The following is a 13041-nucleotide window of genomic DNA, read 5'->3' on the forward strand; positions in this document are numbered from 1 at the left end:
ATGTTCACTGATAAATAAAGGAAAATGGTTATAATATAGGGAGTTGGGTTCTGTTTAATAAAATTCTGTTTTTTGTCCTTTAGAATGCCCTTAATCTTATCATAAGCAATAATAGAAACTATTTATTGCCCATGTACTTTAATGTATTTTCTGTAATAATAAAGGAAAATGGTTGTAATAAAGGAAGTTTGGCTTTGTGTAATAAGTTCCAGTTGTTTTTTCTCTAAAATGCTCTTGGTATTTATTATAAGCATTAATAATAGGAAGTTAGACCTCCCTGGTGTTGGTACTTTAGAGAAGGGTCACTGTTGAGTCATTTCCACTTTCCTCTTCTCTTAGTCTTGACAGCATATGGCAAGCTCCACTAAAAAAATAAAACCTATATTATCTTTAATGACTTCTTTTCTCGCCACAAGTAATCTATATCCTGATGTATTTGAAGTAGAGCAGAAATATCAATTATATAAATGTGCTGATGTACCAATGGACCACTGTTTTCTTCTATGTTGTTAAATTATAAAATAATATAGTAAGTAAATTTAAACAGTATGTTTGAAAATCCTGAAGTATGTTTATTATTTGTCTGTTTCATTTGGGTCTAATTATTGTAATCATTTGACCATAATGCAACAAGTTTGAAAAATAATAGAAAAAAGTCAGATGGGGGCCCGGTGTGGTGGCTCACGCCTGTAATCCCAGCACTTTGGGAGGCCAAGGTGGGTGGATCACGAGGTCAGTAGTTGGAGACCAGACTGGCCAACGTGGCGAAACCCTGTCTCTAGTAAAAATACAAAAAAAAGAAAAAAAATAAGTCAGATGATGAAGTGTGAGTACATTTCTATTTTTTTCTCTCGGTCTGCTCCATGAAGACTGGCACACAACCTTTTAACCGTGCGATGCTCTTCAATGTGGGCTTCAAAGAGGCCATGAAAGACAGTGTCTGGGACTGTGTAATCTTCCACGATGTGGATCATCTACCTGAAAACGACCGAAACTATTACGGATGTGGAGAAATGCCACGTCATTTTGCTGCAAAGCTGGATAAATACATGTATATGTAAGTAGTGTGCACTGTTCCTGATATTGCACGATGTAATTGCACACTCATAGCATTGAAATGGTAGCTGCATTATGTCCCTAAATCTGAGAGAACTCAGGAACCCCAAGAATATCATCTTTAACTCTATCATGTCCTCCTGGGGAGCCAGGACACAGAGTGGCTTTTCGTTCCCGTGGGTGCTTCCTTAGACAGAAGTTTGAATGTGGTGTGGTGGGAAAGAGAACCTGGTTTCTGCAGTCAAACACACACAGATTTAAACTTGGGTTCTCACACTTACAATTCCAGGACTTACAGGTTAGTCACTTGCATCTCTGAAGGTGTATGCCTTGTTCACTGGGATGATAGATCCCATCCATATTGCTGCTGTGAGATCACATGTGCTCTGTGCCTGCTGTGTGGCAGGTGCATAACTCATCTTGACTCCTGTCTGCTCTCCCCCAGTGATGGTTTGGAGGGCCACAAAGTGCTGTTTGTCTTCTTCCTAAACTATGCATTCTTGACCTGCCCCTTCACAATAAGAAAAGCAAATCTTTTCCTTCTCTAATTGGAGATAATTTAAAATGTGAATAGTTATCAGAGCTGAGATAGTAATTTAAAAGGACACAAAAGAATGCAGGTCTAACCTGGGGAAGGGATCACAGTTTTCATTGGCTAATGGGAGTGGAGAGAAAAGAAAGCTTTTTGTTGATTAGGGCAGGAAGATGTTGCCTGTGTCACAGTTTTGCCTGGTGCTAATCAACAGAGTAGAGAGAAGCAAAAAGTCCGACACAAGGAGGAAAATAATGCTTGCTTCTTTCTTCTTCTTCCTCTTCCTCCTCCCCACTCCCGCTCCCCTCCTTCCCCCTCCCTGCTTCTTGCTCTTTCTTTCTTCCTGCCTCCTCCTTCTCCCCTCCTCCTCCCTTTTTTTTTTTTTTTTTGCTAGTCATTGTTATCATTAGAAAACCTTTTTCTTTATTACCTCTGTATCTGAACTTTGAGTAGGGAGTTACCTTGAAGAAGGCCATCAAGGTTCACAGTCTGGTTCTTACCACTTCTGGAAACTTGATTTTGGTCGGTTTGCTAGAATCAAATTAGATACAGGGTAACGGATTTTCACACACACACAAAATCATAAAGGTCATATAAACTAGGAATTCTAAATTAATTTGTTGTTAAATTCTAAATTAATTTGTTTTTTGTCTAAATAATTTGTTAAGTTGTAAATGTCAATTTCTAATAAACAAAATACAGTTGACCCTTGAGTAATGCAGGGATTAGAGTGGTGACTGCCCCCCTCCCCCACCAGAATGCAGCTGAAAATCTAGTATAACTTTTTACTCCCCAAAAGCTTAACTACTAATAGCCTACTGTTAGCCAAAAGCCTTATCAATAATGTAAACAATTGAGTAACACATATTTTGTATGTTATGTGTATTGTATACCATATTCTTACTGTAAAGTAAGCTAGAGAGATGTTATTAAGAAAATCATAAGGAAAGGAAAATATATTTACTGTCCATTAGGTGGAAGTGGATCATCCTAAAGGTCTTCATCCTCATCGTCCTCACATGGAGTAGGCTAAGGAAGAGGAGGGGTTGGTCTTGGGGTCTCAAGGGTGGCAAGGTAAAAGAGTTGAAGATGGAAAAGGAGGCAGGAGAGGCACATTCAATGTAACTTTTATTGAAAAAAAAATTGTGTATCAGTGGACTTGTGCACCTCAAACCTGTGTTGTTCAAGGGTCAACTGTATTCATATCTATCTAGACTAGTCCCTGGATTGGTTAGGCATCTTGGACGTTTGGATGGTAATTAGAATGTAGCTCAGGGAGAATGGCAGTAGATCACGGCCTGGGCTGGACAGTGCATAGACTTCAGCTGTGGGATGAAGCCTGGTGAAGCGTCCCTGCCCTACAGTGGTGGCCACACTGCTGCTGACCAGAGAACTCAGACCCTCAGGTGTGGTGTCTCTCCCACTTTGGACAGTGTAAGATAAACACTGCAAGAGTTTGACTTGTTGGATTTTGTTTTCTCTTCTTTAGTTTATCTGTTATACCTTCATTTTACCTAATAACTTTCCATTCTTTGTATAGTACAATTGATTATTTCCACTTAGAGCAGTAAATGGAATTGATGGTCTTGCTGATTTATATATGTCAGTAAACACACAGACACATTTATTCATATCTCCCTATCTGACAATCTCAGGTTTTTCCTAAACTACTAGCCTGGGCAAGAATAATCCATCTGATGTGGGAAGTACACGGTGCCAAGAAAGCTTATTGGCCCTGTGGAACCCCCAGCTAGTCTTACTAAAATACCAGAACACTAAGCTCCCAAGAGTGAGCCTTGAGAGGTCTCAGGAGAGTATGGTTGTCTTTAGGATCAGTGTTGCTATTATCATCTTGGAGTACCTTTGACCTAGGGTGAGGGCAAGACTGCTTTCTCCTACAACCCTAGGCTTCCATGAAGGAACTACTCTTCCTTGGTCTGTGTGCCACACAAGACCTCAGCTGGCAAACAGCACGTCCTTCTCAGAATGTGAGGCGAGTCTCTCTAACGAAAAGCTCCCTCCTCTGAGACAGCTTTGCTGCTTTGCTGTGGTCGCAGTCAGGTTTCCCTCAGCTTGATTTTTGGGTGCTGTCCATGGTCACGTTTTCTCTGCTCTGACATCTGCTCCCCAGGGACATGTTTCACTCCACGGGAATGTATTCAGGATTGCAGGTCTAGGGACGCTGCCTAAACGTCAGAAAGCCAATCTATACCTAAACACACAGTTTAGCTAAGTAAAAATACAGTTTAGAAAAGTTTAAACACATTGCATCGTTTGACACATTCCTTGGAATATGAGTTAGGGAAGGGTAAGGAAAATAAAATCCAAATAAAAATATAGTTATTTCTGTAAATATCAATGCATTGAGAATGAATATATTTTTAACTATCCGTAAATATTTTGAGAGTATAATCCTGACAGATAAGATCATTATAAAAGTAGGCAACTAGAAAATTAAATGCTAGAGTTGTCTTTTGTAATTGATATTTATCCTGCTTTATATCATAAATAATGCATTTATAGTTCAGTTAATTTTTTAAGTGTTACTATTTAGGAACATCTGACATGCATTGACCATTATTAATATATTTAATCATGTTTACTTTTGTTGTCAAAATATACAATTTTGGGGGACTGGGTTTGGAGCCTTACAGGTTTTGTTTTGAGTCTTATTTGTATACTAAATATTAAATTTAGGTTTCCATAAGTGCTTTACATTTAACATAATATATTTACATGTACTTGTTTCACTAGAATATAAAGATGTTGTGTATCTTGCTGTACTTCACATTTTCTAACGTAATTGTCTATATAGAATATAAAAGCATATTTTGCAAAGCACACAAAAGACTGAAACCTTCATTTCACATGGGAAACTATTATGATTTTATTTTTAGAATACTGTATCTTTCTTTTCTAGTCTTCCATATAAGGAATTTTTTGGTGGTGTAAGTGGGCTGACAGTGGAACAATTTAGAAAGATCAATGGTTTTCCTAATGCCTTCTGGGGATGGGGAGGAGAAGATGATGACCTTTGGAACAGGTATGTTGAGGTACAAATTGTTCACTAATAGAATTTTTATAAATCTTACTTATATTAGGTAAATTGTAATACTTATCTATTCCAAGAAGATTCTTCGGGATGGGAAATGTTTGAGTTTCTAAACCCTATTTTGTGTTTCTCCTTTTTTTCATTAAGACTGCTTTCTGAAATTACTGGCAACATATAGATTAGAGCAGCAGTCCCCAACTTTTTTGGCACCAGGGACCAGTCTCCTGGAAGATAATTTTTCCATGGACCCAGGAGGATGGTTTCGGGAGAAAACTGTTCCACCTCAGATCATCAGGCATTAGATTCTCATAAGGAGCACACAAACTAGACCCCTCACGTGTGCATTTACAATAGGGTTTGTGTTCCTCTGAAAATCTAATGCCATTCGGTGATCTGACAGGAGGTGGAACTCAGGCAGTAATGATCACTCACCTCCTGCTGTGTGGCCCAGTTTTCAATAGGCCATAGACCTATACTGGTTTGTGGGCCAGGGGTTGGGGAACCCTGGATTAGAGCATTCTTTTGTGTTTTAAAATTGAGCTCACATAACCCATTTTCATATTTTATTTCTCTATATTTTCATTTTTATATATGGTATTGTAGAGTTCACTATGCTGGATATAATGTAACCAGACCAGAGGGAGACTTAGGAAAATACAAGTCAATTCCTCATCACCATAGAGGTGAAGTCCAGTTTTTAGGACGGTAAGTTGAATGTCATCTTCAGATACCAAGGTTTCCAAAGCTGCTGAATATATGAAAGGTGAATTAAAATGCATTGAATCCCAAAAAAGCTGCTGAAGGGAATTTTCATAATGGAAGGAAAGCATTTTTTGCTGAAGGGAATCTTTACAGAAGGAAGCATTTTTGGTGCTTGTTTTGAAGAGATATGTATGTATTAATAAATATACATATTTACGTTAAAGAGCCTGGTTAACTATGTAAAAGTATTTCCGTAACAAAACATAACATTTCATTTACTAAAAATGTCTAATTGTAAAAGTGCAAAATAATGTTTTCAGGTGGCATTTTTTGAGTAGTAAAATTGCTAATTTAGAATAATGGTTTAGAGATTCTTAAATTATACACCAGAACCAGAAATTGTAAAGAGCATTAAGTGCTTTAATTATGAGATGACCTTGAACACAGTCCTTATCAGTTTTCCTTTTTGAACATGTTTTGTTCCTTTTTTTTTTTCCTCTAAAACTATAGGTATAAATTACTAAGGTATTCCAAGGAGCGTCAGTACATCGATGGGTTGAACAATTTAATATATAGGCCAAAAATACTGGTTGATAGGTTGTATACAAACATATCTGTAAACCTCATGCCAGAGTTAGCTCCAATCGAAGACTATTAAAAGAAGTGGCTGTCGTGGCAAGATAGACCACAATGCTGCATCGTAAACTTGGAGCGCACTCTTAGTGGAGGTCAGCGATTGGCTGTGTCACAGTGCCCTTTTCCTTGAGAAGAACCGGCAGTCCTCAGTGTTTACAGAGTGGGACTATATACAGTCACCCTTCTCTCACCCGTCCTCCCTGCTCTGAGACACACCCCTATGGCGAACATCGCAGAAACTGGAAGCCACTACTTAAGATTGGAAGTTAAGAGAGCTCCCTATGAAGAAAAAAATTTTTATACTAAAATCTATAATTTAATTCAAGAGAATGCTTTTATTTCTGTTTAAACATATTTTGTATATATGTGATATAAATTAATGTGTGCAAATTGTTGAAAAATTAGATGTGCTGCAGTTTTGCATGTAATCGGTTATACCTTTATTGGACTTTTATAGACATTTTTTATTTGCATGAAAAAAACTCACTAAATTTGTGTCACTAAACAAAGGTTAACCCTTGTGTGAAATGAAGGAACTGTCAATAATTGACAGCCAACTAATACAGTAAACTGTTATACTAGTTTTGAGCTTTAGACCTCAGCCTTTTGTGTGGAAGAAGTCACAGCTTTCTTAGGCTTTAAAGGGAAAGAAGAAAGGACTTAAACAGCTTTTCTTCCTACTGGGATTACCTATGTTTTTCCTTGCTTGCAATCTCATCTGATTTTGCTAGAAATCACAACCATATTGTTTATGCATATTGCATGAGTATTACCAAGAAAATCTTAAAAGTTGTGATGTGACATGATATAAAGGACCTCTTTATGTTAAATGTCTTTCATGTATCTCTGGTGTGTCAGGGATTTTGTGCCTCAAAAAATGTTTCCAAGGTTGTGTGTTTATACTCTGTATTTTTTTTTAATTCACAGTAAACAGCACTTTTATTATTTCCAGTTCAGAAGAGCCAAAAAAAGTATCTTCATTTAAAAGAAATCAAGTCAGTTTTTTAAAAGAATGATCTATGGAAGAAAACCCAGTAGTGCTTATAATATACAAATGAATTATACTATTAGATAAGAATTAAATACTCTATTTTATGAAGATAAATACTTAGTAGATAAAACAAATTTTAAGTTTAGTTCTCAGACAGAACTTCACTTTTGGAAGGGACCCTTGAATGTTAGTTTCATTCAAATTATATTTTGTCTTTTTCACTTTTAAGAGATTATATCTCTGGTATTACTAAAATTTTCTTTCTGAAAGTATAATAGAATTATTAAATTACATCAGTTAATTTAAATAAAATACATCAGTTATTCAGTGCGCTGATGCTATTAAGTCTTCTATTTGTAGTATCTAAAAGTATAATTTAATAGAATTATCTTAAAATACATGATGAGTTATTCAGTGCACTGATGCTCTAATGTCTTCTATATGTAGTATCTTCTATGTTTGCATGATTGTCAGGGCTTTGTCCAGTTATCTTCATATGACTGTTCTCTGAAAAAAGGTCTTACTACCTGATATCAAGTACATATCTTAATATTGGATGAACTTTTCCACAGTAAAGCCAAACAGTATTTTTTTTTGAAAATTAGCAATTATAAAGATTCTTTAAAATATCTTGATATTTTCACAAATTTTAAACAAAAAATTAAATATCTATAAAATGAATCTTCAACAACAATGATGAACAATGGAAATCTATATATGAGAGACGTTTGGATAATATTTGTTTGCCTCAAGGATTGTTTACCTAAAACAGAACTATGGTTATTTATCTCATATTGTAAGTTTTATTTTGAAGTGTCATTTTTATGGCAATATTGATAACACAAATGACCACAAACTAAATCATGAAATAATTGAATTCTTACACTTTGAGAAAATGGATAGCTTCTCTGTTATGATACCAAACAAAATATTTTCATATTTCTTAGAACTATTTCCAAAATATTTATATTTCAGTTTTTTTGTGGTACTCAAAATAATGAAAAATCAAACCTTCTGAAAATTACGATATTTGTACTTAATTTGTGTATCAGTTCATTTTCTGTTTCTATTACATAGTTTTTAAAGTCAATGAAAGATTGAGAATGTTAACATTTGTTGATCAATGTGGAGCTGTCCACATTCGGTATCTTTTCATTTTTATATATATTTTACAGTTTCAAGAAAACTTAGTACTACTAGTATCTGCCTTATTTTCTTAAGTCTGACGTTAATTTTTGTTTCAGGAGTGAGATATAAACACTTTTCTTTTTTTCCGTTTTGAATATGGTTTGTCATCCTGTGAAAACCACCTAATTAGTTTGCTTTTTGTTTGTTTGGTTTGCTTTTTTAGTGTAGACCTAAAATTATTTCTGCCTATAAATGGTGACCTTAATGTGTTTCTCTAAGTGACAGAGCTGTGCCCATTTATCTTCATTGTATGACAATAAATTATTACATAAAGATTAACAAATATATTGCAAATGCAAATTATCTTCTTTATAGTATGTTTGGAGGATTTATTAATGAGCATATATTGATTGCCTATTCCATATCCAGTGCAATGCTAGGTATGTCTATGGAAAGAGTGTTATTACTTCATTTCTAAACAAATGAAGTCAAGCAAATTGAGGTCTTTCTGAAATTATGAAGACATCCTCTGATAACTTATCTGTTGTATTTCCTAGTCTTTAAAGTCAAGAAACCCGTATATGTGGACTTAGGGCTACTAGGAGGTCCCTATGGCACTGACTGGGAAAATTACGTGGTGCTTTTCAACTACAGAAGTAATGACTAATGGGCCTGTCTGTAGAGAAGAAAAGGAAAAGAGTACACATTTGCTGTAACATGATATCTAATTCACAGTGGAGATAGTTAATTTTTTGCCAAAACTAGGGTTTTATGAGTATTTTTTAAATCTACATTTAAGTTTTTGTTTTTGTGAAAGGGTATTCAGTAAGAAAACTTTATAATATTAAGTAGATACAGTTATGTATTAAAAACTTCCTTATATACCCTTTTGCCAGCCAAGATACTGATATCTGTTTTAAAACAAAGTGGAAAAATGTCCAATACAATATTCTCTTTCTGGAGGCTTCCTACAAGTGAAAGCAGATTTTGTCATTTTATTTGACCTTTGCTTGTCTTTGATATATTTCTTTATGTGTTTTTCAAAGAAATACTGTTCTAGATTTATTGTCTTGGATTTGCAAGTATGCCAGTGGAGAGAACTAAAATGGTCGTAGTACTGTTTATCAGAAGGAGGAAGTGTACTTAAGATTATTTTATTTATTTAGATGAAAGGCTTCTACATAAATGCACTGAAATACATGCTAGTAATTTCTTGTATCCCACTTTTCTTCTTTTTTTGCTTCTCATGGAAATGTTTGTACTTTTTTATCATTGTCTTTTATGAAATATAATGTTCTAAAGACTTTGTGTGAAGACGTAATTATTTTCCTTTCAGGAACTTTTTTGGGTTACCTGGGATTTTTGTTTGTTTGTTATCCTAAATTTTAAATGAATTATTGGTGAATATCTTGGTTGACACTAGGGTTGCAATATAAGCATAAGGTAACCACAGCTTAAATACATTTGAAGATCACTTTATTCCTTTATCTCAAAAGGTAGTATTTAAGTATTTTTCATTAGTGCAACAGTTAGTAATCTACTATATCAAGATAAATATTTAAGAATTCATTTTAGCATAAATTTTCTTCTCCCTGCACAACTTCAATAAATTCAGTTGGTGTGTTATGCTCAGTTTACTACGTGTTTTTCAGGTATCGATGATTTTTAAGGCAAAGAGCCAAATCAGAAATACCTAGGGACTAGATTTGTATTTGAGACTAGATTGTGAGATCATGAGTTTTATCAACTATTTGTGAAATGAATTGTAATTACTTTATGTATAATATGATCTATAGGGATATTGTCACTGCATGTCACAACTAAAACCAGTCATTAAATCATAATCATTTAAAGCCATGAAATTTAGTCAGCTTAGTCTGCCCCACCTATGGTATTAATGTGTCCTCTGGTGAAAACATAGTAACTTCGTTTAATCGTGTGTGTGTGTGTGTGTGATTATTATGTATTTTGTATATATGATCATATATACCTCCTTGATATCCTATATATGTACACACACACACTATACACACACACACATACCTTTTGTGCTATCTTTAGACAAAGATTCAAGGTTGTTCGGTATATTCTGGACCAAAATATTATTTAGAGAAGTCTGTTTTTAAGGAGCATGTACTGTGTTGCTCTTGATTTAAATGACTTCAGAAAAAATGATTTGCCACTCAAGTATACAATGAAAAGAAAAAAAACAGTGTGAAAAATAAAACTTGCATCTTTCTCAACACATTCCCCTAACAGATTTTGGTTGCATGCCCTTGCTAATATAATTTTCCCAATTTTATCGGTTTAAGTGTGCTCTGAAGGATCTTGAGAGGTATCAGACATTACCTATCCTCAAGGAGTTTACGTCTTCTGTGTGTAAAACTGATGTAGCAGAAACACCTGAAGAACCATATGCCATCAAATGAGGGGCTCATTTCTGTCCTTTGCAAACGTTGGTTGTCTATTTCACTAATTGAGGATCTTTGTAGGAGCAGCTTTTCTCCAGCACATATTTCTCAGCTATAAACATGTACTTCAGAAGGAGTTGTTGAGATAATTGTTCTTTTGCAGTAGACCTTAAAAATTTGCTTAAGGATTTTGCATAAGGTGGGCTCTGCGGAAGGTGGGGATTATAAGCAAATACTGTGGAATTTTTACTTATGACTTAGACTGATCTGAGTTTGAATCCAGGGGTCCTCTGCCATTATCTGTGAAACATTAACACATTTTCAAACGTCTGTTGTCCTCAGTTTCCTGTTCTCTCAATCAAGGATGATGTTCTGCCCGAGGATAATTCAAATGATTAAAAATAAGCTAACTGTAGTAGAGCACTCAGTGCCACTGTGTCAGTGTCTGATACAGGGAACAAAAACTTGGCTCATATTAAGTCAGTTTTTCAGCTTTAGGTTAGCAAGCTTTTCTTTCATGCACATTCTTGGCTTGTATTTAAAGAATGATACTGCATTCTTTAATTCAACTAGAAAATGAAGTCAGTGATTACCCTATATGTGATCATGTATGTGAACAATTAGTAAAACTGGCAAAAGTGTACAATTGAAATTTGTCAGTAATAGTCATAAGAAGAAATGTAGCAAATAGGAATCAGGGTCCCTTTCCTCACTGGGTTGTGTGGTTTTAGATGGCATGGAAAGCGCACATTATAATTTGTAGTTCAAGGAAGGCATTTGGTAACTCAGAGCTTCTCCCAGTATCATACCGGAAGGAGTCAAATATCCCTGATGTGCTGGAGTCCTTGCTCTCTCTCTCTCTCTCTCCAACCTTGGCTTTTGAATTTGACTTTTCATACATATCTGCAGTTTCCTTGGAAGGTCCTTCCTCTGTCTTCCACTCGCCCTCTCTCTTTGGATCAATAACTCACTTTTAATAGTGTCCAATAGAATGTTTTGTGGTGATGAAGATGTTTTACGTCCATGCTGTCCAATGTAGTAGTCACTAGCCACATGACTCTCAAGCACTTGAGATGTCAGTAGTAAGGGTAAGGAACTCAATTTTTGATATTGTTAAATTTTAATCAGTGAAATGCAGCAGGCAATCTCTTGTACTTCTAGAGCTTTAACTCCACGGACCCACTAAGTATATACAGGAAATTCCTAAGCCTTTATCTCCAGCTCGGAATTATTATTAGCATCTGACTCGTTATCAATTTATTGGTCATCCCCACCTGTTTGTTCACAGAAACTTAAAATTCACCAGGTCCTTAGGTAAATGTATCAAATTCCTCTGCAAAACCTAGTCTTTTCTTGTATTCCCATCCCCTTAGCAAGTCAAGGCATGAATCTGAGTCATCCGCCCTTTTTCTCCTCCCCATGGTTAACATTACCTTTTAATTCTCTCTTCAACCTGCCTGGGTCTTTTGTTTCTTCAACAGCTGCCAAAAACCTTCCCAATCTGTTTGTTTGTTTAAGATAGGGTCTCACCGTATTGCCCAAGCTGGACTCAAACTCCTGGACTCAAGTGATCCACCTGCCTCACTCCATCTTTTCTCACTGCAAGGATATATCTTCTTCTTTGACTCCGTTTTCCATATTGCCACATAAATTGTCTCTTTTGAAATGCCACCTTGCTGAAAATCTTCCTGGGGCTTCCCACCGCCTACGGATAAGGTCCAGGTGTTTCTGCTTCTCATACGAGGCCCTTCATGATCTAAATTCTTGCCTCTCCAGGACGGATAGCTCATCTCTCATTCCTGTTCCATTCTTTCCATGCTTAGCTACCTATGGGCTGCTCCGAGTGGCCTCTTAACCGTTGCCTTTGTACACAATCTTCCGTATCTTATCCACCAGAGAACCTACTACATAGCTTTATTTTTTTTATTTTTTTGAAACAGGATCTGGCTTTCTTGCCCAGGCTGGAGTGCAGTGGCACCATCTTGGCTTACTGCAACCTTCTCCCAGGTTCAAGCGATTCTCCCGCTTCAGCCTCCTAAGTAGCTGGGATTACACAGGCACATGCCACGACACCCAGCTAATTTTTGTATTTTTTTTGTAGAGAAAGAGTTTCACTATGTTGCCCAGGCTGGTCTCAAACTCCTCAGCTCAAGTGATTGCCTGCCTCGGCCTCTCAAAGTGCTAGGATTACAGGTGTAAGCCACCAAGCTTGGCCTACACACCTCTTTGACTCAGTAAGCTCCTCTGGAACCCTTCCCTGGCCAACCAGTTTGCCACTCTCTCCTTTCACCTCTGCCCACAGTACCTAAACGCTATTAAAAGCATGGCTTACACTGTTGCATGTGTTTGATTAACGAATTTTCTTTTCTCCCAAAGACTGCTAACTATCTGAGAATAGCAGTGTCTTATTTATTTTTGTACTTCTAGCATCTGGCATAGTACTCAATGAATGAGTGAGTCTGTCAGGGGAACACTTTGCCCTCTAATTAGGGAAGAACTAAATGGCATTCTAAATTACTGTTCTATTAAAACA

The 13041-nt window shown here is 36.1% G+C and overlaps 1 protein-coding gene across 2 annotated transcripts in view; it reads left to right on the plus strand.

Moving 5' to 3' along the window:
* The window catches only part of B4GALT6 (beta-1,4-galactosyltransferase 6), a 65797-nt gene extending 56397 nt beyond the window's left edge, over positions 1–9400 (plus strand). For both annotated transcript variants that reach the window (XM_017858047.1, XM_017858046.1), the window contains 4 exons: positions 870–1057; positions 4509–4631; positions 5244–5345; positions 5853–9400. In XM_017858047.1, the coding sequence (XP_017713536.1) occupies positions 870–1057; positions 4509–4631; positions 5244–5345; positions 5853–6000 (561 nt within the window). In that variant the 3' untranslated portion in view covers positions 6001–9400. The remainder of the gene's footprint in view (positions 1–869; positions 1058–4508; positions 4632–5243; positions 5346–5852) is intronic.
* Positions 9401–13041: the final 3641 nt, after the last annotated feature.

Source organism: Rhinopithecus bieti, unplaced genomic scaffold (assembly GCF_001698545.2).
Source record: "Rhinopithecus bieti isolate Rb0 unplaced genomic scaffold, ASM169854v2 scaffold_44774, whole genome shotgun sequence".
NCBI classification, from domain to species: Eukaryota; Metazoa; Chordata; class Mammalia; order Primates; family Cercopithecidae; genus Rhinopithecus; species Rhinopithecus bieti.